Genomic DNA, 25418 nt, shown 5'->3' on the forward strand with positions numbered 1-25418 from the left:
TTGCTTCAATGCAGGAATAGTTTAAGCAAAAGTCTGAATGTGCAGATGTAGTTCCTGTCATTCCATAAACATTATAGTAAAATTCCTCCCCATATAGCATGATATTGTATTTGGTGTTATAAGTCATGTAATGTACACATGATTAGCTGAGTATATGAAGTATATTTGCAGGTTAAATGTAAATACTTTGCAGGTTTTATTACATTTATTAGTGTGTGTGCGTTCTGCTTGTGTGTGTGTGTGTGTGTGTGTGTGTGTGTGTGTGTGGACAGTGAGTGCCATGACCTGCATTCATGCATGTGAAGGTCAGAGGACAACTTTCAGGACTTGGTTTCTCCTTCCAGAATCGAATTCTGATCTTTATCTTAGGAGCCATCTTGCCAGCTCATTTTGCAGTTTTTTTATAAGGCATTTATGGATCCCCAAGTTTTGGTCCCCCAGCCAGTCTCCAGGAGATACCAAGGGGCAACTACATTCAATATCCAACTGTGGTTACCTATGGCTCATTTAAAAACAGAACCTTCTTTGCTCAATATTAGATTACTTAAACCTTAAGATATACTTCTCATTAATAAACAGTGCAGTCGCTGGTTGTCTGGTCTCTTACATGCTGCTGTAGCAACAGTTTCCTGTTGGATTCATAGAAATCAATCTAGCATTCTTTATCCTGGGTATATCCCTTCTCTTAGCAAAGGGTGGGCCCGTGAGAGTGGATGACTGGGGGAAGTCAAGGGTTCAAATTACAGCCCTGAGGACAGAGCTGTACGTTTTTCACCCAAGAAGAAAATCTCTTGCTGGCTCTAACCTGTTCTCAGGTTGTTGGATTTTTTGTTTGTTTGTTTGTTTGTTTTGTTTTTTGTTTTTTGAGACAGGGTTTCTCTGTGGCTTTGGAGCCTGTCCTGGAACTAGCTCTGTAGACCAGGCTGGGTTCAAACTCACTGAGATCCGCCTGCCTCTGCTTCCCGAGTGCTGGGATTAAAGGCATGCGTCACCACCCAGCTGGTTATTGGAATTTTTTAAGGTCTTCCCCCCCCCCCCTGCCCTGATATCAAGCTGACACTTAAAGCTTAGATCTTGTTTCTTGCATTCGAATGCAAAACTTCTTAGACTTCTTAGACAGCAGAAAAAGCCATATGTCTCCTAGTAAGGGTGAACTAAGTTTCTCTAGAACCTAAAATGACTAAACAAGATTACTTAACAGTTTTGCCCCAAGGCTAGTTGCAGTGATTCAAGAACAAAAGCTAAGATTTCTCTCTGAGAAAAGCAACTAATGGTCTTAGCTTTGGCCCTGAACTAGGCTCACTGTTTCTTAAAGGAGAATGCCCCAACATTCTGAGCTGGTATCAAGGTTATCCCTGAATCCTCCTGGAAAGAATGAACATACTTTAAAAAGACACTGTTTGGTCACCCTGACCCTCTCCATGAACCTAAGCATCTTGTGAAGCCCCGTAGAATGACGTAGATGATAAAGGAAAGAGTGTCGTTAGACTCCTTTGTTCCTCTTCCTAATGTGGCCACATTGGATAAATCTCCTTTTTCTGCTTTCTGGTTTTGACTTCTTGAGGATGAGTGGTCCAGTCCTCCTTGTTAGGGCTCCAGGGTGCAGGCTCTGACCCTATGAATTCCTGTACTTTTCCTGGGACCCTCCAAGTCATCCAAAGGGGCTGTACCAGCTTGCATTCCCATCAGCAGTGCAGAAGTGTTCCCTTTTCCCCACAACCTCTCCAGCGTAAGTTGTCATCAGTGATTTTGATCTTGGCCATTCTCACAGGTGTAAGATGGAATCTCAGAGTTGTTTTGATTTGCATTTCTCTGATGACTAAGGGTGTTGAACATTTCCTTAAGTGTGTTTCAGCCATTTTAGATTCCTCTGTTGAGAGTTCTCTGTTTAGGTCTGTGCTCCAACTCTTTTAGTTAAGAAATGACATCTTATCCTTAACTCTGTAGCTGAAATGACAGTGTTTATTTCCGACTACTATTCTAATAAGATCTTACATAGGAAGTTTTTGTAATATAACCTCTTTTTTTGAGACAGGTGTATACTTTGTAGCCCTGGCCATCCTAGAGCTTGCTATGTAAACCAGATGGCCTCAGGTGTAGTGAGGGGGCAAGCAGGCCTGCTTTTCATCCTGCCCGACTCCCACACAGCTAGTTTTATACCTGAAATAACAACACACAAATTGTATTCATTTAAACACTGCCTGACCCATTAGTTTTAGCCTCTTCTTGGCTAATTCTCACATCTTGATTAACCCATTTCTAATAATCTGTGTAGCACCACAAGGTTACCGGGAAAGATTCAGCATGTCTGACCTGGCAGCTGGTTCCATGGCATCTGACTCACTTTCCTTCTTCCCAGCATTCTTTTCTGTCTACTCCACCCAGCTATGTTCTGATCTATCAGGCCAAGCAGTTTCTTTATTAACCAATGAAAGCATCACATAGAAAGAAGACCCACCTACATCACTCAGGTCCACAGAGAACACCTGCCTCTGCCTCCTGAGTGCTGGAATTAAAGGTGTGGCACCACCATGCTTGGTTTTAAATAATAAATTTTAAGGCCTGTCATTTTCTAGTCAATAAAATCAATGAATTTGCCCTCATTTATGCTCATTGGAGGTTTTTCTATCCTTGGGTAAAGCTCTTATCCTTAGGTATGAGGAATGTGTCTGTCTCAGTGGAGTCTAACCTGTTAGCAAGGACTATTCTGCATATGCGGACATGCAGCAACACTGGCCTAGGGGGAAGAGCACAGAGGCTGACACCAGGTGTTAGTCTAAGGCCTATAAATGGAACCAACTGGTTCGTTCTTCACAGAGTCTTATTAGTAACCCCACTCTTCAGGTCAGGACATTAAATGATTTGTTACGGTCACTAAGGTTGGAAGTAGCACCTGTGTCTCTTTAACCGGTTCTACAACTGACCAGCTTCCTCAAATAAGGCTCATATTCTCCAGATGCAGGCTCTCAAAATGAAATAATAATAATAAGGCAAAAATGAGAACTAAATCCTTATTATTGACTATCAAGACTATTCAGTCACCATGCTAGCCCTTTAGCAAGTGGATTTCATAATTTGGAGAATTAATTCTTCTATGGAATTAGAAAAGCCAAAGCACCAGACAGTGGTAACGCACATGCCTTTAATCCCAGCACTCGGGAGACAGAGGCTGAGGCCCTCTGAGTTCCAGGCCAGCCTGGCCTACAAAGTGAGTTCCAGGACAGCCAGGGCTACGCAGAGAAACCTCGTCTTTAAAAGCCAAAAAAGAAAACAAATGCCAAAACCCCTGTAACCTGTAGTTATGAACAATTCAATCTTGAAAGGGAATCCCAATCTGAGTAAAAAACTGGAATAAAAATTAGCCATAACCCCATCATTCAAAAACCACTGTTTAACACATTGGCATATTTCCCTGTTTTCTTCTCTACTTAAAAAATAAAAAATAAACATACTAAATAGAGTCTGTTTGAAAACTGTTTTCATTTGGACCACTGGCAGCGAGGCAGGGAAGGGACCCTATTGTCTTCCCATTCTCCTGCGATGTACTCCTAGCCTTCAAAGGCAGTCAAATCATTAACAGAAAAACCAAAGGAAGCGTTATCCAGCCTCCTGTGTTTTTTAACTGGAAGATCCATTCTCTAATCAAAGCTGTAGACTAGCAAAGCCCTGCTACACCAGCTCTTGCCCTCTCTGTCCAGTGACTTAACTCTGCTCAGCTACTAGTTCTTCCCAAAGTGTTCGCTATGAAAGGGCGGCTCTCGGACTTCCCTAAAGCCCTCTCTGCATCTCAGTTAACAGTCTAGCCTTGGATATTTGTTTAATGATCAATAGAAGTTTCTGGCCCTGCCAGCGAGTTTTTCAGTAGAATAACCAAGTCAATGTTTAACCGCATTCTTTAGTTCTGGAATGGCAAAGTAGAAGTTGGAGGGAAGTCTCCATGGAAACGAGCCTCCCAGGAAGTGGTCAGAGAAGTTAGTGTCAGGGGACAGAACTGGAAGGATGTCATGAAGGAAACACCTGTTTTGGTAAGCTGAGGTGATCTCCTGAAAATACTGAACTAAATCAAGCTCCATATGGACCCCCAAGCCCACCCCTCATGATTTTCTTCTAAATATCTTCAAGAGAAATGGGCCTGGGCCACTCCAAGCATCAGTCTCGGGTGATCAAAGTCACACCTTTACAAAGCCAAGAGGCGGAGACTCCCTCAGCTGGCCCTGTGTTCTATGCATTAAATCGGAACCTGGAAGAAAAGAACTCATACCCATTCTCGAGACTGCGGGACCAAAATCCAGCTCTAGAAAGACAGCTACCACCTCTCCGAGAAACCTGGTATGGAAGACATCCTGCAGGTACACCTAAAACCAAACATGACATTTGCATGTCTGGGACTCGGGAGAACTGTGGGTACTCTTACCTGACTGTAGCAGGGACCTCAGAAAGTCTAGATTATTGAGATGCAGGGCAATGCTTTCCAGTGAGGGCTGAATGTTTGTCAGCTGACTTTCTTCCAGTACATTCTAACGCTTGTGTTGATTCTGGATAAGGGACTTTTCACCCCTTTACATAAGAAGGGAAGAAGTGTGGTCTCACTCAGTCCGTAGTGATGCCAAAGCTTGTGCCCACCTCCATCAGATCGCTGAAACGGCACAGATGTGATAGGTGGTGGCAATAATGCTCCAGCTGGGTTCTAAATTTGTCGTTGTCCCCAGAGAGATTTAATGCATCAGGCTCTGTGGTTTCGAGAGCAGCACTTCAGGAGTAAACCTCCCCAGTGTGGATTTGAAACCAACCCAAACAGAATCAATTTACTACATGAAGAAAGCAGATGAAGTCACCATTCTCTAACCCCATGCCCTTCACGAGCATCCCAGAATTAAAGGAATTTTCCCCACTAGAGTGGGAAGTTCTGAGCCTGAGATGGCTCAAGTTGTTCATGTATTCTTTTCTGAAGGCCATAGTGATAATTAAACAGATTACTAACTTGGGACGAGAAATTCATGCTTATGTGTGTCATCTGGCACACACTCCGTATATTTGAATCATCTTTTCTCTTCTTCACACCCCACATCAGTAACAAAACCGGGCTCTCCTTCCAGGACGACTCTGTCTGAACACCTTGTACGTCTCTAGCTGCCATATCTACCCAGGGTGATTTCCGTGGTTCCTTTCTGTACAAGGAGAATACTGAGTACAGTTGACTAACACAGTTCCTCTACTGTTCTTTGTTGTGGATGAGAATTTCCTCCGATGGCACTGCTTCATTTCTCTGGTTGCTTTGGTTTTGTGCTTGTCAGTGTCTCACTGTATAGCCCTGGGCTGGTCTTGAACTCTCCATGTAGCCTAGACTGGCTTACAACTCTGAGTCCTGCCTGCCTTTGCCTCACAAGTTGCTAGGATTAAAGGCATGCGGTTTTATCCTCTTCCGGGTTCTAAGGTTTTGGTAGCTACATGACAAGAGCTGATTTGGGTACATTGGAGTCCCAGCTGAAAAACTGTATTTGAAAGACAAAAGTCACATTCGTTATAACAATGAATGGAGAACAGTCTCTACAAATACTGACTGTACCAAAGGCATTTTGGGTGCTTGTTTTAAGGGTCCATGTTCTAACCCTAGCCCTACTAAATACATCATACAACCTTAGACTAGTTACTTAGCAGTTTTGTTCATCTGTGGTCAGGAGCAGAAGCACATGTCTGGTACAGCTTTTACCATATGGGACAGTCCAATTAAAACACAGGATATCCTCATTCACATCACAAAAAGGTCCGTGTCAGAATGCATTCTGATTGTTCAAAGAGAAGATCAGCAATTCCATGCAGCTTCGTCATGGCAGCACTCTTGAGTGGCCCAGTTAATCAAGCCAAACGCAGCATGCCTAGTGTGTCACCATTTGAATCTCAGCAGAGCAATTCTGTAGCCCTGGCTTACTGTACGGAGAAGGACAGTAACATGTTGTATCCTACCGTAAACAGAGCAATTCTGTAGCCCTGGCTTACTGTTCGGAGAAGGACAGTAACATGTTGTATCCTACCGTAAACAGAGCAATTCTGTAGCCCTGGCTTACTGTACGGAGAAGGACAGTAACATGTTGTATCCTACCGTAAACAGAGCAATTCTGTAGCCCTGGCTTACTGTTCGGAGAAGGACAGTAACATGTTGTATCCTACCGTAAACAGAGCAATTCTGTAGCCCTGGCTTACTGTACGGAGAAGGACAGTAACATGTTGTATCCTACCGTAAACAGAGCAATTCTGTAGCCCTGGCTTACTGTACGGAGAAGGACAGTAACATGTTGTATCCTACCGTAAACAGAGCAATTCTGTAGCCCTGGCTTACTGTACGGAGAAGGACAGTAACATGTTGTATCCTACCGTAAACTTGGGGACTGTCCCCTGGTAACTTCCTATTTACTCTGAGAAAATAACCTATTTTCATCTCTTAAAGTATTTTTTTTCGGATTCCCTTTATTTGGGAGGAGGTTTCATGGTATTTGACTAATGAGCTGGAGACTGAGCTCAAACAGCATTAATCTCATATATTTGAGGACCCTGGGTTTGATCTCCAGTAGATTCCTGTGACTAATCAGCAAGTGTCTGTTTTCCAGGCTAAATTCTGTGTTTGAGTAACAGCTGTGATTCAGCAGTGACTTTTCTAACTGCTTTTTCTCCCCCAATCAACTTGGGGGGAGGGTCAGAAAAGAAGAAAACACTGGCATTCATGTGAGGACCCTTCTTTGTGTGTCTGTTGTGGAATATGGTACACTGTGGGAAAATGTATTGTTGTGATTGGTGTAATAAAAAGCTGAGCAGCCAATAGCTAGGCAGGAGATATGGGTGGAACTTCTGGGCAGAGAGAGTACTCCGGGAAGAAGGCGGAGTCAGCAGTCAGACATGGAGAGGAGACAGGACAGAGGAGATGGAGCCACATGGCAGAACATAGCTTTAAACTCTGGGCTAATTTAAGTTATAAGAGCTAATTGAGACAAGCCTAAACTAAAGGTCAGGCTTTCATAATTAATAATAAGTCTCTGGATTATTATTTTCAGACTGGCAGTCCAAAGATAGTCCAACCAGAAAGCTTACCACATGTGTCTTATCTGTACGTTCACCCAGTGAGTCAGGCATGTATAATTGAAGATGCAAAATTGTGTAGATGAGGACTACTAAACAGCAATCAGCCTAGATGTCTAGTTTAACAATAAATTGATTTTAATGCTTTATTATTACCCCCCCATCCTTCAAGTATCCAGGTCCATGTGTCTTGACATCCCACTGAAACATGAAGAATCAAGCATTATCAAAAGGCATCCACCCCGAAGAATTCAAGTAAGATGAATTTAAAAGTCCTTCTTAAGGAATAGCTTTGCTTTAATGCTAAAATCTCCTTTCATCTATAATCGTCAAAGAACCTTAAATACCTTGTAATGAAATTAAACACCATGAAAATGCTGTTACAGAGAATTGTTGACAATTGCAAAGACCATAGTATTAGAATTTCCTTTAGCAGTGATGTCATTTTTGAGGCTCATAACCCAAAGAAAGTATACTAACAAGGACTCAGCTAGAGAGTTAAAGGACTCAAGTCCAGCACTTAGTTGAATGAGTGTTCAAAAATCACAGCAACTACAACTTCAATTCAAGGCAAACACCACACCAGTCAACTCGATCTTTGTCATTCATGTAGTCCTTTAGCCCAATATAAAAAAGAAAATGTCATCTTTGTTTTCTACACATAGCTCAGAGTGAAGGAACTTGCCAGTAGACACTGGAGCTGTTAGCCAGGCCTCGGATTCTTCTAACCATCAGTGTAAGCTATCTCTATCTCCCGTTAATTCCATCCTTTAATCATCCAAGATGCTCCGAGCAGCTGTTGAAGTTGGGGAGACTGGGGCCAGATACAGTGGTGCACACCTTTAATCCTGGTACTCAGGAGGCATATGCAAGCAGATTTCTGTGAATTCAAGGCCAGCCAGGGCTGCATCATGAGATCCTGTCTAAAAGAGAAGAAATGGGGGCAGGGATGCGGGGATTAGGAACATCAGAGCAAGAATTTTTATGCATAATATAAATTCTAATAAGACATCTCATTCTAGAAAGAGAAAGAGATTAGAGTAGGTTCTTGGGAATGAGCATCAGATAACAGAAGGCTTGGGACTCTCTATGAGCAGGAAAAAAAGGAGCCACACAAACCCCACCTGCCCCACAACTCACCTGGATGCCCAGACCAGTTCCAGGGCCAATGGAAATCTCTGTTGAAGATTGTTCCCATTGCAGGCTGGTCACTTCTCTTCTTTGGAAGCTCAAAATTACTACTTGAATTGATTATTACTTTTAGTTCCAAAAGAGCATTGCTTCCAAAAATATTAGAAAATGCAAAAATATTACTTAGCTCAAGAAAAGTAAAGGGTCCATGTAATAAAGCAATGTCTAATATAAAATTGTGAGCACCTCTCTAGCTTAGCTGAGCAACCCTAAAGCTGAGTTTATTCTTAAACTAAATGTGCTCTTTCAAAGGTGTATTTAATGTATGCCTCTGTGAAACCCTGACACTAGCTAGCCAGGTCAAAAGAAGAAATCACTACAGCCAGAGAAATATATTCATGCTGTACTCTCTAGTTCGCAGAATAATTTTAAGATTTATGAATCCTAAATAAGTTAAGGTTAGGCTTTGATTTCCCCAAATTCAAAAAGAGGAGCTGGCTATTTCAGAGTCTAGCACTATACCCCGCACACCAGCAAAGCTCCCTAAGAATAAAGAATCAAGTTGCAGGATCTGATTGCAAAGACCAGGTAGACTTTACCCAATCTTACATCTTCAGTCACTGATGACAGGTGCAACACTAAAGTCTAGGAATGAATGAATGAAAAGAGGCTCCTTCCGGCTGGAGGGAAAGCACGCCACTGTATAGGTAGCAGTGTGTTTAATTAAATATAGAGATGTTTTGTTGATCCCGAGAGCTGAGATACACTAGACTCAGCAAAGTTCTGAAAAGCAGAACTCTATTTAGCTTGCCTGAGCTCTCCTCTGTGCTTTAATTCCCCCCGCCCCCAAAGATCTCCGCTCTTCAGGGCGAACCTAAACTTGAATCTTGTGTATCCAATCAAACGGACAAGATGGCCTGACCACGGCTGAGATTCCAGTTCCTGTGGAGAAAAGACCTTATTGGCTCAGCTTTTCTGAGTCTAGCTCTGATCCGATGAGCTGGGAGAAGACTTGCTTGTGCTGTAGAAAAGTGGGCAGAGGAGCCACCCTGTAGGTTCTGGAGTCAGCTACCAGAGAAAAGGGAAATCGCTAGGAACTTGGCAGACGCTCCCAAAGATATCATCTATAATTATCTGCACAAATGAGGCTCGGCACATTTTCTGCCACAAATGGGTTTTTGAGAGAATAATAAATGCTGGGTTCCCATGACATGCTAATTAATAGCCTGATCTCTGCCAAAGAAAATTCTAAAAGTATTTTTAATTATTAAACCAAGCCTAATTGCATCCTAAATAATTTGGGTTGCGTACTTGGCGCTCCCCAGTTCCTGAACATCTCCACTCCTCAAGCAGAGAGCACCTCTTCTTGGAGGTGAGAGCTGAGCCTCTGCCTGGAGCTCTTAATCAACACGACTCCCCGACCCCCACTGTGTAGAAGAGTTGATCAGCAGCGCCCCCTCTGGCCTGCCCACCTTCCGCTACCACCCTGCAGTCGAATAGGAATGCCTTCCAACCAACTCCCCACCCCCACACACACGCACATACACACACGCGCGCACACACACACACGCCCGCACACACACATGCACACATACACATGTGCGCACACCCACACACATGCACGCATACACACATGCACACACACAACAATATTGACCCCAGTAATTCAGCTGGATAATTCTGAGTGCCAGAGAATGTTAAAATTTCAGCATCTCTCTAAGGCTCACCCTGAACAACCTATTAACCACTGAGAACCCACCCAGCAGCCCTGATTCCCTCAGCCCCTCTCTATGTGCACACTATCTTCCTCTAAAGATATTGGGAATCCCTAGTTTTAACATGGAAAATCCAAAATATTCCAAAATCCAGTTTTATCTAGACAACACTGGCATTACTACAGGAGAAAATTCTACACCTGATCTCGTGTGCTGGTTTGTTGCCCAAACAGCAGAAACACTACGTAAAATTACCTTTAGCCAGGGCACGTAACCAACACATGAAACAAGCTTTATTGAACTGGGTCCCATTCCCAAGACATCTCATTACACACATGCAAATATCTGAAAACCCAAAATAAAACCCCACGTTTGAAACACTACTGGTCCCAAGAATTTCAAGTAAGGGCTACTTAGCATAGATAATATGTGCAGGAGGATTTTGATAAGTGCTGCCAATGTCCCCAAAGGAAACAGGTGGCACAATGAAATCATAGCAATTCAGGGGTATTTTCTTTGTAACTATCCATGCACAGAAGATTGGTTAAGAGGAACAGCCGAAGATATAGCAGTCAGCATTAGAGGTGGCTGATGAGTAACCAGCTCCAGGCAAGGGGAGAGATTTCTGGAGCCTGAAAGAAAAAGGCCAGATAGAGAAAGCTGGGTTGCAAATAAGAGAGACCCTCCACTGAGGGACACAGTCACCCCGTACCACCTTGTGAAGAATCAGAAATCCAAATACCTGACCTCATCATCATCCCCTTCCTATTGTCTACACCCAATAGGAAGCCAGAGGCAAGGAGTTGCTGCATGGGTACAGGCAGAGAACAAGTGTCCAGTGGGTGAGCAGATTTGGAGACCAACGGAACATACCTGGTACCATGGCATTCAACTTAAGGCTTTTCCTACGTGCTAAGACTTTCTTACTGCTGAATGTTACATTTTATTGATTTTTGTCCTCATCTATTAGAACAATCACATACACCCACACACAGGATGTGCCAGCCCACACAAAAATAAAAAAATGTGGGTTTTCTTTTTGATACAGTGTAGTTGATACAGTGTAGATTTTATAATGCTGAATCGTGCTTGCACTTCTGCCATTAATCTGACCTGGTCTAAGTATCTAAGTGCACGCCTTGCTGAGCTGGATTTCCTAAGGTTTTGTGTATCCGCTTTAATGAGTGAGACAGAGCTATGCTTTTCTAATACACTTTTACACCAGCTTTGCCACCAAGACTGAATTAGTCTTATCAAATGAAAAGACTTCCCATCCCTCTTTCCCAAAGCATTTGTTATAACACAGGAATGCTCTATTCTCCAACCGGTTAGTAAACATGTCTCCAGCACTCTTCTTAGACTCTTGGACTTGTAGGGGAAGCCATCATTTTTCCTACCTGCTTCACTTCTTTACAGTTCTGAGTTGACTTGGGTATTTTATTTTTGCCAATTGTTTCTTGGAAATTATCCAGTTGACATAAAGCTTTTGAATTTATTGTCATGAAGTCTTATTTTCTTCATATACTATCTTTTGCTAAGTCTTATGAAATGAATCTTCCAGCTTACAGTGTGAAGCCTGTGTGCGTGTGTTTGTGTGTGTACATGTGTGCGTGTGTGTGTGTGTGTGTTCGTGTGTGTGTGTGTGTGCGTGCGTGTGTGTGTGTGTGTGTGTGTTAACTAGAGGTTGAGGTTGGGTCTCACCTTTAGTCACCCTCCACTTTATTTATTGACAAGAAGTCTCTCACTGAACCTGGAGTTCACCAATCCAGAGTTCATTTTGTCCTAAGAATCCGTTTTCATCTCCCAAGTGCTAGGTCTAACACTCTAGTGGTGAGCATTTTATCCTCTGAGCCATCCCCAGCCCCAGACACCTTATTCCATGCTTACAGTGCTGTGAATTGAACCCATGGCCTCATACATGCTAAAAGAGCATGCTGTACTGCTCAGTTCCCCAGCCCTCCAGCTCTCTCACAATAAGTAACATGGTGGATAACTCAGCCCTGATTTCAAGTTGTGAACCTGAATCTTCTATGGAACGTTTCCTGATCCCCTTTATCCAATATAAATAGCTCACAGACTTCACCTGCCCGTCAGCTCCCCACAAATATTTGCCCTCCTGTTCTGTTTTCTGATCTACGGAAATATTTGACTTGAGCTGAAGCCAAGTTGTGTCACATTGACTGTATTGTTTCCTCTTCCATGGACAACTGTTGGGAACAAGAAATGCCACTGAAGTGTAACTACGTTGCAAGGACTTGATCAGAAATTCTTTCTGGGCCTTAGGTGGTCACCTACATAAAATAAAGCTGTCATAGAACACTTTCTCTACTTCCCAGAGCCTGAAGTCACAGCGCCAGACAAATGCTACATTTTCTGGGAGCTGCTCTGACCCTCCTCCATTTTCTGACTGGTAAACAAAAACTAGCCTCTTTCAGGTTAGTGTTTATCACTAAGTGCAGCTATCTGTGCTGTATGGACGCTTTGTTTTCCATTACCAAAGCCCTAGCACATACTCCAACTGGCGATATTTATCACGGGTTGTACAGTGAATTAATTCAGAAATCTTCAAACAAATAAGATCTTTCCTAGTATTGAAAATGAAACGTTCCACCCTGCCCCTTCTCTGAGCACTTCCTTCCAGCATGTTTCCTCTGCAAGGGACGAAGCCAGGACTCTTCATTCCTCTGCAGGGGAAGCGATGCTCACGTGAACCCAGGATTCTGAAGCAATGTCACTTGGCTGGCATTTTTAAGTGAAGCCAATTTTCCCAATCATTTCTTTCTCAGGCTGAAAAATTCTACGCGGATGGAAATCTGTTTGCAGTGTCGCTTGCTGCCATCTAGTGGCTTTGCAAAGGGAGTGTGTGTTTGTGTTCTTTTTTTCAGAAAGTTGCCTGGGAAGTACTTAAAGATATCTACCATTTAACCATTATCAGAAATGTGAATCTAAAGAGAAGGCTGAGAACAAAGGAGAGGAGCCTGTTGTGACTCAGACATTCATACTGTCAAATCCAAATGATTTAAGGATCTTGGCTTCTTCAGACTCGGTGTTCCGACTGCACACACACAGTAGCCCACTTCTGTAGTCCACTCTCCACGCATCTCTTTTGTTTATTTGTGACAATGTGGGACCACTCTCAACCCCATCAGTGAGTGTCTCTGGAGGAGTTTTGCAAGCTATCTATTCCCAAGATAGGCAGTCCGCAGCTCCAGTGAAGGGCTGCACCGTTTCATTTCACAGTGTGAGGGTATTCTGAGGATCAAACATTTGCAGGGCAAACAATAAGGCGAAGAGCCTGGCTTAAAACTGGGTACACATCTGAGATGAATCCTAATGATGCCAACTTCCCAGCTGGGCAAACTTGGACAGGCCATTAGTCTTTCTAAAATGAGGACCCTCGTAATTCATACACAGAGCTCACCTGAGAATAATGTGTGATGATCAGTTTATTCATGGCCATAGTATGGAATAGTGGCTACACAGCCATGCAGACGCACACATACACAAATCCCGGAGACTCACCCATGCAGAGGAGACACAGACCCTTCTGTTTTTCCTTTCCCCACGAGTGTCTGGAGGGCTCCCTCTTTTTGGGCTCTCCCTCCAGGATCCTGACACAATCCACTGCTACACCTAAACCCGCACCTTCCTGCCCCGGAAAACTGTGAGCAAGGGGAACAAACAAGCTCCTCCTCCTGTCTCAGTCACCTGTCGTTGCTTCTTTGCTGGACTGAGATACAGGGCCAGACCTCATGGGAATGATCTCGTAGTCACTGTTGATCACTGCTGAGGACTCTGGGGATGCTTCTCTGGTGAGACTGCTCTAGAGAGCCAGCTCTTGCCTCAAACACAGACTGTGTGGATGGGAAGAACTCAGCTGTCTAAGTGAGCAGACTCTGCAGGCACATGCACGCATGCGCACACACACATACACACACACACACACACACACACACACACACACGCACTGCAGGTCAAGGTGAGGGACCAGTTTTGTCTCCCATGCTCAGCTTGTAGAGTCCATTGTCATGTCTCCTGAGGTGGAGGAGGAAGGCTCGGCAGTGGGCCAGGGCCATGGCTCAGTGGTAAAGCACTTGTTGTGTAGGGATGAGGGCCAGACTTTGAGAACCCAACACCCACAAAAAAGCTACAACTCCAGGTCTAGAAGTATGCAGTTATGACAGTGCACATCGGTAACGGTTGGGATGGGAGGAGCTTCATGTAAAGACAGATGGTGGCCAGGGTCTTGGTGGCCAGCCACCTAATGGGAACCATTCGCTACACGGGACATCAACCCTTGGTCTCTACATGTACACACATATATGTGCAACAGAGAGAGAGAGAGGTAGGTTAGGCAAACCCACGGATATACCTCTGCTCAGTCTTAGTGAGCCTTTTATGCTCCCATGAAGCCTAGCCCTTGCTAGACAAAGGTGACTGCCTTTTGTCAGCACTTTGAACTTCCTGTTAAGTGTGTCTTGTCACCCACGGTTACAGAGGGAGCTTCTCTAGAGACTTCCAAAATATGCCACTTCCTAAGCCCTGGGACAGCTCAGTTGGTGGTAACGGGAAGGTCAGGTGTGTCTCTGGTATCTCCACCTCTGCTAGCCTAAAACCCCAGCTGTTTGGTAATTCTGAGCATGGTCCATCAGTCCAGCAGGAAATCGCTCCATTCTCTGACCACGATTTTGATTAATAAGTCACTGAAAACGGTGTGATAGAACAATAAAGAACCCCAGGGGTCAAAAAGCCTTTCTCACAGATAACTCTGATACTGTGGGCACCACCTTCTCTGTGTATGCCCAGGAGGAAGTTCTGCTTTCACAGAGCACTCAGGGAGTTTAACATCTCTCCTTTTGTGTTTCATCGTCTCATGCTTGTGGGATGCTAATACTCTAAACACTGGACCTCTAGAAGCTTGACCCCATTGACCTGCCACAAGTAATTACCTCTGAGCAACTCCTGCGCCAGCGAGAAGCCAGAACAGAACACAAAGCAGAGGTGAGCTGTGGCAGCCGCTGACTGGGGGAAGCGGGTGTGACCTGGGCAGCTGCTCTTTTCATGCCTCCCCTTTCACACAGGAGTTCAAAGCTGAAGCAGACAGTTCAGTCCTTGTCAGGCAGGATGTTTGAAGCTGTAGCACTTGCCGATGCCTGCCTCCAACTGGCGAGCGCTCTTCGCTCTTGGATGAGGCCAGGCTCTGTTTGCTTTGTGGATCAAACAGGCATATGCAGATGAGAGGGGGATTTTACATGGAAACGGGTGATTTTAGAACTTTTAAATCCGTGGTGAGGGAAAGCCAGCAAGGCTCTTCCCTTCACCCCTCCTGAGTGGAAAACTAACCCTCTATGTCCTCTCTAGGGAAGATCTTATCCAGAAGTCCTTGGCTTCCGGGTAACAGCCCTGAGAGGTCTTCTCTCAGCTCTGTCTTGCTGAGAGAAAATGAATGCTGTTAGTAGAAGGGTCACTTTCCTGCCCTGACCTTGACTCACGCTGGACCCAGCCAGACCCCGCTGTGGAGCTGGGTAAGAGGCACCTGATTGCCACAGGTCCTCAAAGTCATGCTTCAGGTGCTGACTGCGGGGACAGCCTCCCCGTAGACTTCTGCACCGTTTGACACATTGTCCACAGAGCAACATCGGCTCTCTCCTTCACCTCTGGACAACAGCAAGTGACAGATGAAACTCTGTGCACCTCTGCTTGCCCTCGAGAGCCACCTTTTTCATGACAGGGGAAATTTCATGACAGACTAAGGGGAGACCACCAGACTTCCCAGCAGTCGCTTCAAATCCTCCTCAACTGCCATGCTCTCTCGGGTTTATATTCAGATATGAAAGTATGTTGTAGGGAAATAGGTTCCACTGAACCACCCAGAGTGTCTCCTCTCATTCCACAGCCAACCCATCAATGTTAGAGGACACAGGAAGAGAAAGGAAGGCCACATCAGACCAGGACACTTTTCTAGAGAGCTAGTAAAAGCATCTGTTGGCCAGAAAAATGGTATGTTGTCAAAGTGAGATTATCAAAATGAAATCGTCAAAACCCTCACATTCAAGGCTTGCAAAATCCTGCAAGAATCTTTAAACCAGTCTTAGATGCACAGCACAGTGCTACTTAGTTCTGTGACAGCTGGACAAAGGACTTGTCAGGGACGTGGCGGCAGGACACCTTTATCATGACAGGAGATCGGCTACAGATTCTGAAGGATTAAGATCCACTGTTCCAGGAAGGGTTGAAGGCGGTGGAATTACAATCCCCCATACTAATAGACGCGTCATCTCTCACAGCAGGAACCTGAGAAGAAAATGCAGCTCCCGATGTACACCTCTGGGAAGAGACAGTATTTACATAAGATGCAAATGCTGGAGCGGAACCATAGAAGGCAGGAGGTAAAGAGAAGATGGTCACCTTTATCACTTTAGAGGGCATTGTCACTGTGCTGCTGAGCCAGTCAGTTCTCAGCAGCAGAGCAGAAGCCGCCACTGCCTGAGCTGGGAAAAACAGGAAGATGACTTTTTGCTCCCAGTCCTGATGCGTCCTTTCTTTTTCTTTTTTTTCTTCCTGCAAGGTTAGATCTGCACTTCAAACATACCTTTCTTTTCTCCTTTTTGTTTTTATCTACTTCTTTATTTCGTGAGGGCAGAGAGCACACACATGTGCTGCAGAAGGAGGGCAGTGGCTAATTTTTGGTAGCAGGTTTTTTTTCCCTCCATCTTATGGGTTCTGGTCATCAAACTCAGATTGTCAGGCTTGGCAGCAAGCTCCCTTAGTCACTGAGTCATCTCACTGGCCCCTCAAGTGTCCCTTTCTCTTTTCTCTTTGCTTTGTCTTTGAGAAAGGGGCTCATTCTATAAACCTCGCTGGCCTAGAACTCACTGTGTGGGCCAAGATGGCCTCCTGTCTCCTGAGGGTTGGGGTTAAAGATGTGCAAAAGCCTAGTCTGTGCCTCTTTTAAAAAGCTGCCCCTTGGCCCTCTTGCTGAAGCCAGAACATAGAGTAAATCATATTCTTTTCTTGGCTTAGTAAGAGAGGGAATGGAAGTCAGTCTTTATTCTGAGATAGAGGCCTCTCCCTAGAACCCATGGCATAGAACTTCCTAGTGAGGAGCACCTTCTGCCAGGATGCTTGTACCCTATGCTTGGGAGGCTAGAGAAGAGGACTGCCACAGGATCTAGGCCAGTCTGGGTTCCACAGAAAGTTTCAGGACAGCCGAGCTATGGAGTGAAACCCTGTTTCCAAAAGAAGAAACAAGCAAGGCTTTTGTCTTGCTCCATTTCTGCTTCTTTAAGAGAATACCAAAGACACCGTAACTAATAAAGATGATGTCTTAGTCAGGGTTTCGATTGCTGTGAAGAGACACCACGACCACAGCAATTCTTATAAAGGAAAACATTTCATCGGAGTGGCGGCTTACATTAAGAGGTCCAGTCCATTATCACCATGGTGGGACATGGCTGCATGCAGGCAGACATGGTGCTGGAGAATTAGCCAAGGGTCCTACATCTTGACTTACAGGCAACAAAACATGGTCTCAGACACTGGGTGGTATCTTGAGCGTGTATGAGATCTCAAAGCCCAACTCCATAGTGGCACACTTCCTCTAACAAGACCACACCCACTCCAACAAGGACATGCCTCCTAATAGCACCACTCCCATTAGGGGCCATTTTCTTTCAGCCCACCACAGATGGTAACTATATTGAGGTGAGGAAGTCTAAGGCTGAGATACTGGCAGTTGATGCAGCACAGCGGAGGACATGGCGGGCAACACTGTCAGTGAGAGTGAGGGTTCAGGAGCAACGAGGGCAGCCTTTGTAACCTTCCAGGGAGAGCTGTTCTCCTCCTGCAGTAATAGTTTTACTCTCCACCCAAACATCTCTTAAAGTCCCACCTGCAAATTAGCAAAAGAACTGGGGAGGGGTATGTTTCCAACCTGTGAATTTGGGAGGACACACTGGAACACTTTCTGCGGTAAAGCTCTGCAAATGACATCCTGAAACCCTCCCACACACACTCTAAGGATCTAAGGAACTGGTCTGTAGTTATGTCCGCAATTCCAAAGACCCACCTACAGACAAGGGCTGATAGGCAGGCTCCTTTTCATAGATGCATGCCTCTATGAGCCAGCGAGTATGCTCGCCTTTCTCCAAACAAGCCTGAGAATAAAGCTGTCACAGAAGATGATGGGAATAGAGCCATTCTGAAGTGTTCAAGGGTGACCAGGTCTGTGAAATGTCCACACTTTGATGTTGCCAAATCTGTTCTGGAAAAGACAGTTTGGGAGAATATTAACCACTTCTAGTTTATCATTTCAGGCCCAAATGGAGTTGATGAAGAGTCTTCAGAGTGCAGCAAGACTCGATATGCAAAAGCGGAAAGACCATAATGACAATAAAATCACCCAAAGCTTGCCAAGGAACGATAGCTATGACGTTATCACCATACTGCGTGATAAAACCCTAAACAGAGACCCAGGTAAGGACTGTCATTCCTTCAGTAGAACATTTCACATTCTGGTGTAGTTTGGCTTGGTTTGGTTTGGTGGTTGTTTTAAGACAAGCTTTCATGTAGCTCAGGGTAGCCTCAGACTCACTACATAGTCAAAGGTGACCTTGAACTTCTGATCCTCCTGCACCTGCCTCCCAAGCGCTGCATTGCACCAGTATGCCTGGTTTGCTTATGCCATGCTGGATAGCAAGGCCGAGGCTTTGTAAACGGCAGGCAAACACTCCACCAACATAGCTACATGATGCAAACATATATGAAATGTCATCAAATAAATGTCCATTATGGGCAGGGGAAGGAGAGTCAGGGGAGAACCAATAGCTGCCACCGAGGGGAGATTCAGTGTCTCAGAATGAACGGCATGCTGCATTCTGTTTTACCTCTCTTAGAGAAAAAGACAAAAAAAGAAAAAAGCACAGAGGTCTTTCTTCTTGTAGATTCCAAGTGCTTTTTAGGCACTCCTGAAATCATAAGAGAGGCTCCTAGCATCATCTTGTGTCAGAGAGGGAGAGGCTCTTATAGATACATGAAGCTGCCTGTGCTTACAGGCCACATGACCATCAGCCCCTTATCCCTGGAAGCACCCTTTGCCCTGTAGCTCAGTCTTCTTGGGTACCCAGAATACCTACCGTGAATCTAGCACCACTACCCTCTCCACCTGGCTCCTGCTTCATCCAGTATCTCTATGTGGGGGGCCCTCATGTCACTTGGGCCAGAGCCGCATCCTCAGCCCCACAAGCTGAAGTTCTAGAAGCACTGTGCTGATCCAGAGTAACCTCATAGAAAACAAATCTGGCCATGTTACTCCCCTGCTAAGAAAACAATCACCAGGATGGGAGAGCTGGCTCAGGGGTCCAGAGGACCAAGTTTGCTTTTCAGTACCCGTGTAGGGTGGCTCAAAACTATCTGTAACTCCAGTTGAAGGATATCTGGTGTCCTCTTCTAGCCTCCAAAGCCTGCACTCGCATGCCACACAAGAACACAAACACCTACTCGTGAGCAAAAATAAATCTTAAAAAAAAAAAAAAGCAGTCAGATTTCTACCAACCTGGGGACAAAAGCTCAGCTCTTTTACAGCCCCCCACCCCGCACCCCTAGCCTTCAGGATCCAGCCAATGCCTATGCTCTGATTTCCTCTCCTGCTGCTCTCACGGCCAGTTCCACTCTCTAATCCAACAGCTATCCTCATCCACACCCTGCCTGCTATGCTGCCCCCACTAGAGTGCCCAATATGGTTTTTCCCGGTGTGAGGTCCCTAGGAGAAGGCTGCATGCATCCCATCTTGTTCCCAAACAAAGGCTGCTGTGCTGCGGGCAAAACCCGCATCGGTAGGGCTGACCATGGTGGAGCGTGTGGCAAGTGAGCTCTACGCTGCAAAATCACCTGCTGAGGGGGACTCTGTCCCCATCCCAAGAGCACGGGTCTCAATCGATAAATTAATTAAACAAAAGTCAGAATAAATGAAAATCAGCTTGAGATATCCATTTAGCCCATGCCCTAGTCTCAGCAAAAACAGGCTTTGCTATCAAATAAATTTTTGCCACTGAAAAAAGTATTGACAAAACAACTAAGAAAAAGGGGGCTGAGCTAAAGTTAACTCCCAGCCATCACCTGAGAACAACTATGCTGGCGTTGGAAAATGTGCTGGGCTTGGAGGGACCCAGGAGGGACTGAAGACAAGGGTTTTCCATTGCTTCCCTGAGGCTTCCTAAAGAGGTTTCGCTCTGTTCCAACTGCAGTTCTCTCTTTCTCTTTCTCTCTCTCTCTCTCTCTCTCTCTCTCTCTCTCTCTCTCTCTCTCTCTCTCTCAAACCTGTAATCCCAGTTCTTGATCACCGTGAGTACCTTAAACGACATAGTGAGTTCCAAGCCAACCTGGCCTCCACAGTGAGACCCAATCTCAAAATCAGACAAACCACTTGGTCCTGTGATTGCTCATTTAAATCTCACCCAGCTAGAAGGTAGACGTTAACCCCATCTGTACGGAAGATAGCCAGAATTCAAGGTCACATCTTCTTGACCTGCCTGCTACCACGACCTCCCTCAGACGTCAAAGATTCGTAGCTTTCTCTAGGACAACCTTGGGAAGTATGCAGGCCTTTATAAAGCTCTGAGCCCTCACCCGTCTTTGAAGAAACAGAAGCTGAAGAAGGTCACAGATGCTGGCCTTCATATTCTCCTATCTCAGATCTTTGTAGGATGGGAGCAGAAACAGGAAGCCTAGCTGGAGACAGCTACTGACCATACAGGGAGGGAGAGCTGTCTCAACAAATCGAGACTGGGCCAGCTGCAGAAACCAGAAGGGTGGGGCAGGGAACACCTTTCCCAGTTCCTATCCTCATCCTATTGAACCAGCATCTCCAGACAGAGGTGGTGGATAAACCCTACATTTAATTCTCCAATTGACTCTGAAGACCAGCTGACCTTAGCTGGCCTGGATCTCAGAGTACAATCAACATATCAATTGTTTGGGAATCTTTTCTCTGCGGTGAGTGGATGTGTATGTGAATATACCTGCCAAAATGCATCTGGAAAATGCAACTTGCTAGCAGGAGATAAAAATTCGTATTGTTCTCCATTTAAATGAGATCAAACATGAGGGAGGGATGCCCCTCCCCTCACCCCTTGCCACCTGTGGCAGGCGGAAGAACTGGCCCCCCCAGGGTCATGAGAGTGAAGAGCTGGTCCTGCCCCTCACTGGGTACAGCATGAGAAATTGGGTCCTGACCTTCCCTGTGCAGCACAGCAGAACTGGCCCTGGTGGCATGGGTGGAGGTGAGCCAGCCCTGAGGGCATGAGGGAGGAAGAGCTGGCCCTACCCCCTCACAGTCTGTGGCATTGGTGAGCTAGCTGGGGTAGTGCTGGAGAGCTCACCCTGGTGGTGAGGATGTGGAAGAGCTAGTGGGATGTACAACTAACTCAGCTACAGCCCAGGTCCAGACTGTGAGTTGCCCCGCTCCAACATCCACCTATCCGTTAACTGCTGGAGCATGGGAAGGGGCCACACAGCCACAACAACAGGATATCCAAGAGAAGTCCCAGTGAGGGTCCAGTACCCATCCTCACTGTAGCAGAAGCCAGAGGCCTCAAGCCAGACCAATGACTCATTGCAATGAACATTTGTAAGTGATGATGCATGGACTAAAGGGTGCACTGTGTGACTTACTGAGACACACTACAGCTTCCATGACAAGATTTTTTTTTTAATTTGGGGAGGGGAGTTGCAAGGGCAGAAGGTGGATATGAAGGGACAGGGAGATGAGTAGGATTGGGGTGCATGATGTGAAATCCACAAAGAATCAATAAAACGTTAAAAAATTAGAAAATAGAAAGTTGAAGGATTTTTTTTTAATGAGATCAGATTTAACTAGGATCTCACGGAGGGAGATGTCTGCAGGCAATATCCTGGCCTGCTGCTGAGGCTGCTACAAACGGCGATCTTTTGCTTACTTTCCTGGCTGCTGGGACAATATTGCTGACTAGAGTTCTGCACAAGGAAGAGTTTGTTTTGGTTCACAGTTCCAGGATAGTTTGTCGTGGCAGGAAAGGTGTGAGCGCAGGAGTGAGGGGCTGGTCACATTGTGTCTGCCGCCAGGAAGCAGGTAGACACGAATGCCTCTTTCTCTGTCCTTTCTACCCAGTCTGGAAGCCCAGCCTACAGGGTGGTGCCACCCACATTTAGGGTATGTCTTCCTCAATAGACCTCTAGAAGCACAGTCGCAGGTGCAACCTCTGGTGTGTCTCCTAGGTGATCCCAAAGCCAGTCAAGGTGACAATGAAAACTGTGACAGACTATGACAGACGTATCGCCACACACTTCTGTGACGATGGAGGGAGTGGGGGTCACATAATGTCTGCCATTCTCCGGTTGCTTCTGTTCTCGCTGCACAGGGGTAATAATGGACAGCTCTGGGATTAGAAAGTGATTTTAATCACAGTACTGCGTTTTCTACGACTCACAATAGATCATGATTATTCGCCTCAGTTTCCCAGATAAGGAGATGAGATGCAGAAAGGACAGGTCTGTGCATCAGGTCCCAGCCAGACGTTCTCAGGATGCTTCACTCCGTGCTTTCACCCTTGACTGCTCCTGCCACTGGTTTTAGCAAAGGCTTCTTGCTCATCCCAGAGAAACTCTTTGCCTGCTTTCCCTGTCTTCTAAAAGCATTTCCCTTGGCTTTCCCTGTGAGTGGGATGCAGCCAAGCTCAGACACTGACCTGAGCATCCTGGTAGTCAGGAGATGGCAACACAGGCCCCTGTTTCAGCTTCAGCAATTTAATGGAATGGCCACCATTTCTCGTTTGCCTCCAGAGGACTGGATGAGAATATTAGCCTCTTGTGAGACAGAAGACAAGCTCTATTTTCTGCTACCTCTTTAAAACAAAACCACCTTTAAATTTTTGGTTTATCTATTCACATGATAAATCACAATACAGCCGTATGAAATACGTAGTTAAGTACAACATACATGCCATACTATCACTCCCTGGTGTACAACTCTGCAAGTTTTGCTGTGCTTGCGTGGCCCATGCCCTCTCCAGAGGCATGACTGGGACACAGGTGCAGGAAAGGCACAGAAGATGGGATCAAAGTCCTTTACTGAGCCCCAGCAGTGAGCTCTTCCTGAGAGCAGACACATCTTCCTGCTCCTAGGGCAGGGTCTCACAAGCGTAGTCTCTCAACCATAGATCCTTCTGCATTGTTTTATTTTTTTCAAGAGGAAATATAAATAATTTGTTGTTTCACTTCTGTGACCCTATCTTTCCAGATCTGTAAAATGGGAATAAATAGTATCAGCCAATGTAGGACTCATGTCAGGTTAATCTCATATGTATAAAGGTGAATATAAGGGCTGGGGAGATTGTTCCACTGGGAAAGTGTTTGTTCCAGGAGCTTAAGGACCTGAGTTTGGATCTTTAGTACCCATGTAAAAAGCCAAGTCAGGGCAGTACGCATCTGTAATCCCAGTTTTAGAGAGGCAAAGATGGCGGGGGAGGGGATGACCCTCGAGGCTTGCTAGCCAACCTCGCTAGCCAACTCAGTGAGCTCTGGGTTCGGTAAGATGGAAAGCAATACAAGTGACGCTTGTCCTAAACCTCTGGCTTCCAGATGCATCTGTGCACACAGTCTTCTTCCCCACGGCCTGTGCACATGCATCAACTGTGAGGCTCAGACAAACATATAGGAATGTGGATAAAACCGAAGGAAAAAATGATATCTGTATCAGTAATTTGTCTCGCCAAAGCAACAAAATACTTGACGGAAGTAACTTAAGGGAGGAGGGCTTATCCTAGCTCACAGTTTCAGTTAGTGAAGTCCAGCAGGGAAAGTACGGGGTCAGGAGTAGCAGGCAGCCGGCCACTCTACATCCGGTGGGGAAGCAGAGGGAAATAAATGCTTATACTCAGCTCACTTTCTCTCTTTTATTTGGTCCAAGACCCCAGCCTATGGGATGGTACCACACTCAGGGTGGGTCTTCCCACCTAGCCTAGACAACCCCTTTTGGCCATGCTCAGAGGCTTGTCTCTTCAGGGCTTTTAGAACCAGCCAAGATAACAGCCAACCAACATTAACTACCACAATGTCGTATACTAAACAGCCACCCTAAACCTATTATTCCAGTGTTACCTTCAGAATTCTAATCTTATCTACCCACCTTTACTATTTAACTACGAAACTGCTAGGTGTTTTGGAAAATATATAGCTCTGTCTTTGAACTACTGTGGTGTTACAGTTTTATAAAACTGTGGTGATAAATTTTTCTAAAGCATGTATTATAAATATACAGCCATCAAACATTCATCATGCTGATTGCTCTACCGCTCAGCTCACTCCTCATTCCTTTCACACACATCAACACATATTGCCTCCCCCTGAAAACAAAATTAAAGCTTCATCTCAGAGCCTTATACACTGGCCGCTACTCTGCTCACCCAAAATCCATTTAGGTTTCCAAAGATCATGATTTTGGGCTGGCAAGCACACTGGGACAGGAGGGGCTCATGGTTTTTATTCTAATGCAGGTAGTGACGGCGTCTTTTTTCCATTGGCTGGGACCCACCCTCACAGTCTTTTGAAACTGGCTAGTTTTGAAAGGATCGTAGAGAGGAAGTGAAGGGAAGTGGGAAGGGTCAAAGCACTAGGTCTCTTAGACCATGAGTACAAAAGGACCTCGGTGTAAATAAGTTTTAACTGGTTTTGTTGGGGGCGGGGGTACGAAGATTAAAACATTTGCATAAAAGAGATGGGGAGACGAAAAGATTTTAATTCCTTGTGGCAAACAACAGTTTACAGTGTTTACAGAAAAGGCTAACATTTCATTTTTCTTCCATTAGAGACCTCAAGTGGCTTATTCTATGGTGAGAGCATTTTAAATGCTCAGTCTTTCTTTTTTTTTTTTGTATTTTGTTTTGTTTTGTGTTTTCTTTTTTTTAAAATTTATTTATTTATTAAGGATTTCTGCCTCCTCCTCACCACTGCCTCCCATTTCCCTCCCCCTCCCCGATCTTAAGGAGACAGTAAAAGAACGTTTGCCCTTTTTCAGGAAGTTCACAGGATGAAGAATTCTTGGACTATCACAGAGAGAATGACTATTGTGTCCGGAAAATTGGCAAAATGGAAGCGTGGCTCCGTGATCAAGACACCCGAGGACAGCTTTTCTGGAGCAGCTCCAGCTACGACTCAGACGAGTTTGAGAAGGATCAGAAGAGGCCGCAAGCACTAGTGAGGACCAGGACGGAGAGGGTCCCACTTTATGATGAGTTTTATGACCGAGAATGAGAAAGCTACTCACTGCCCAGACAGAGAGAAGTGGTTTGATCGTTTTCATCAAAAGCATTCCTATTTGCATATGAACCACTCAAGGGGAAGTAATTTACATCTGTCTTCTGGAGTCTTGTAGTTCATGGGTTTGTCATGTATGCTCTAGGTCTATGACTTAAAACTGAGGGGCTGAAACAAAGGTCACTTGTTTCTCTTACTTTTCTGTGGGTAGCT

At 45.3% G+C, this 25418-nt stretch overlaps 1 protein-coding gene across 2 annotated transcripts; it reads left to right on the top strand.

Moving 5' to 3' along the window:
• The first annotated feature begins 4126 nt into the window (after window positions 1-4126).
• On the top strand, window positions 4127-25202 carry Ccdc198 (coiled-coil domain containing 198). 2 transcript variants are annotated; one of them, XM_075949891.1, is made up of 6 exons: window positions 4127-4349; window positions 7244-7326; window positions 14832-14918; window positions 16205-16306; window positions 18233-18392; window positions 24967-25202. In XM_075949891.1, exons 1-6 carry the CDS (start codon window positions 4127-4129, stop codon window positions 25200-25202), a joined length of 891 nt encoding a protein of 296 aa, XP_075806006.1. The 2 variants fall into 2 exon arrangements, with proteins under 2 accessions (XP_075806006.1, XP_075806007.1); XM_075949892.1 differs by having other exon boundaries at window positions 16208-16306.
• The last annotated feature ends 216 nt before the right edge of the window (window positions 25203-25418 follow it).

The sequence above is a fragment of the Microtus pennsylvanicus genome, chromosome 15, assembly GCF_037038515.1.
Source record: "Microtus pennsylvanicus isolate mMicPen1 chromosome 15, mMicPen1.hap1, whole genome shotgun sequence".
NCBI lineage: Eukaryota > Metazoa > Chordata > Mammalia > Rodentia > Cricetidae > Microtus > Microtus pennsylvanicus.

Bases quoted from the DNA above. Each gene is read 5' to 3' on its own strand.
- Ccdc198 (XM_075949891.1), top strand. From the start codon at position 4,127: ATGGGCCTGGGCCACTCCAAGCATCAGTCTCGGGTGATCAAAGTCACA. The intron at 14,919-16,204 runs GTGAGCTGTGGC...CATCTCTCACAG, and splicing joins GAACAGAACACAAAGCAGAG to CAGGAACCTGAGAAGAAAAT. The intron at 18,393-24,966 runs GTAAGGACTGTC...GCCCTTTTTCAG, and splicing joins AACCCTAAACAGAGACCCAG to GAAGTTCACAGGATGAAGAA.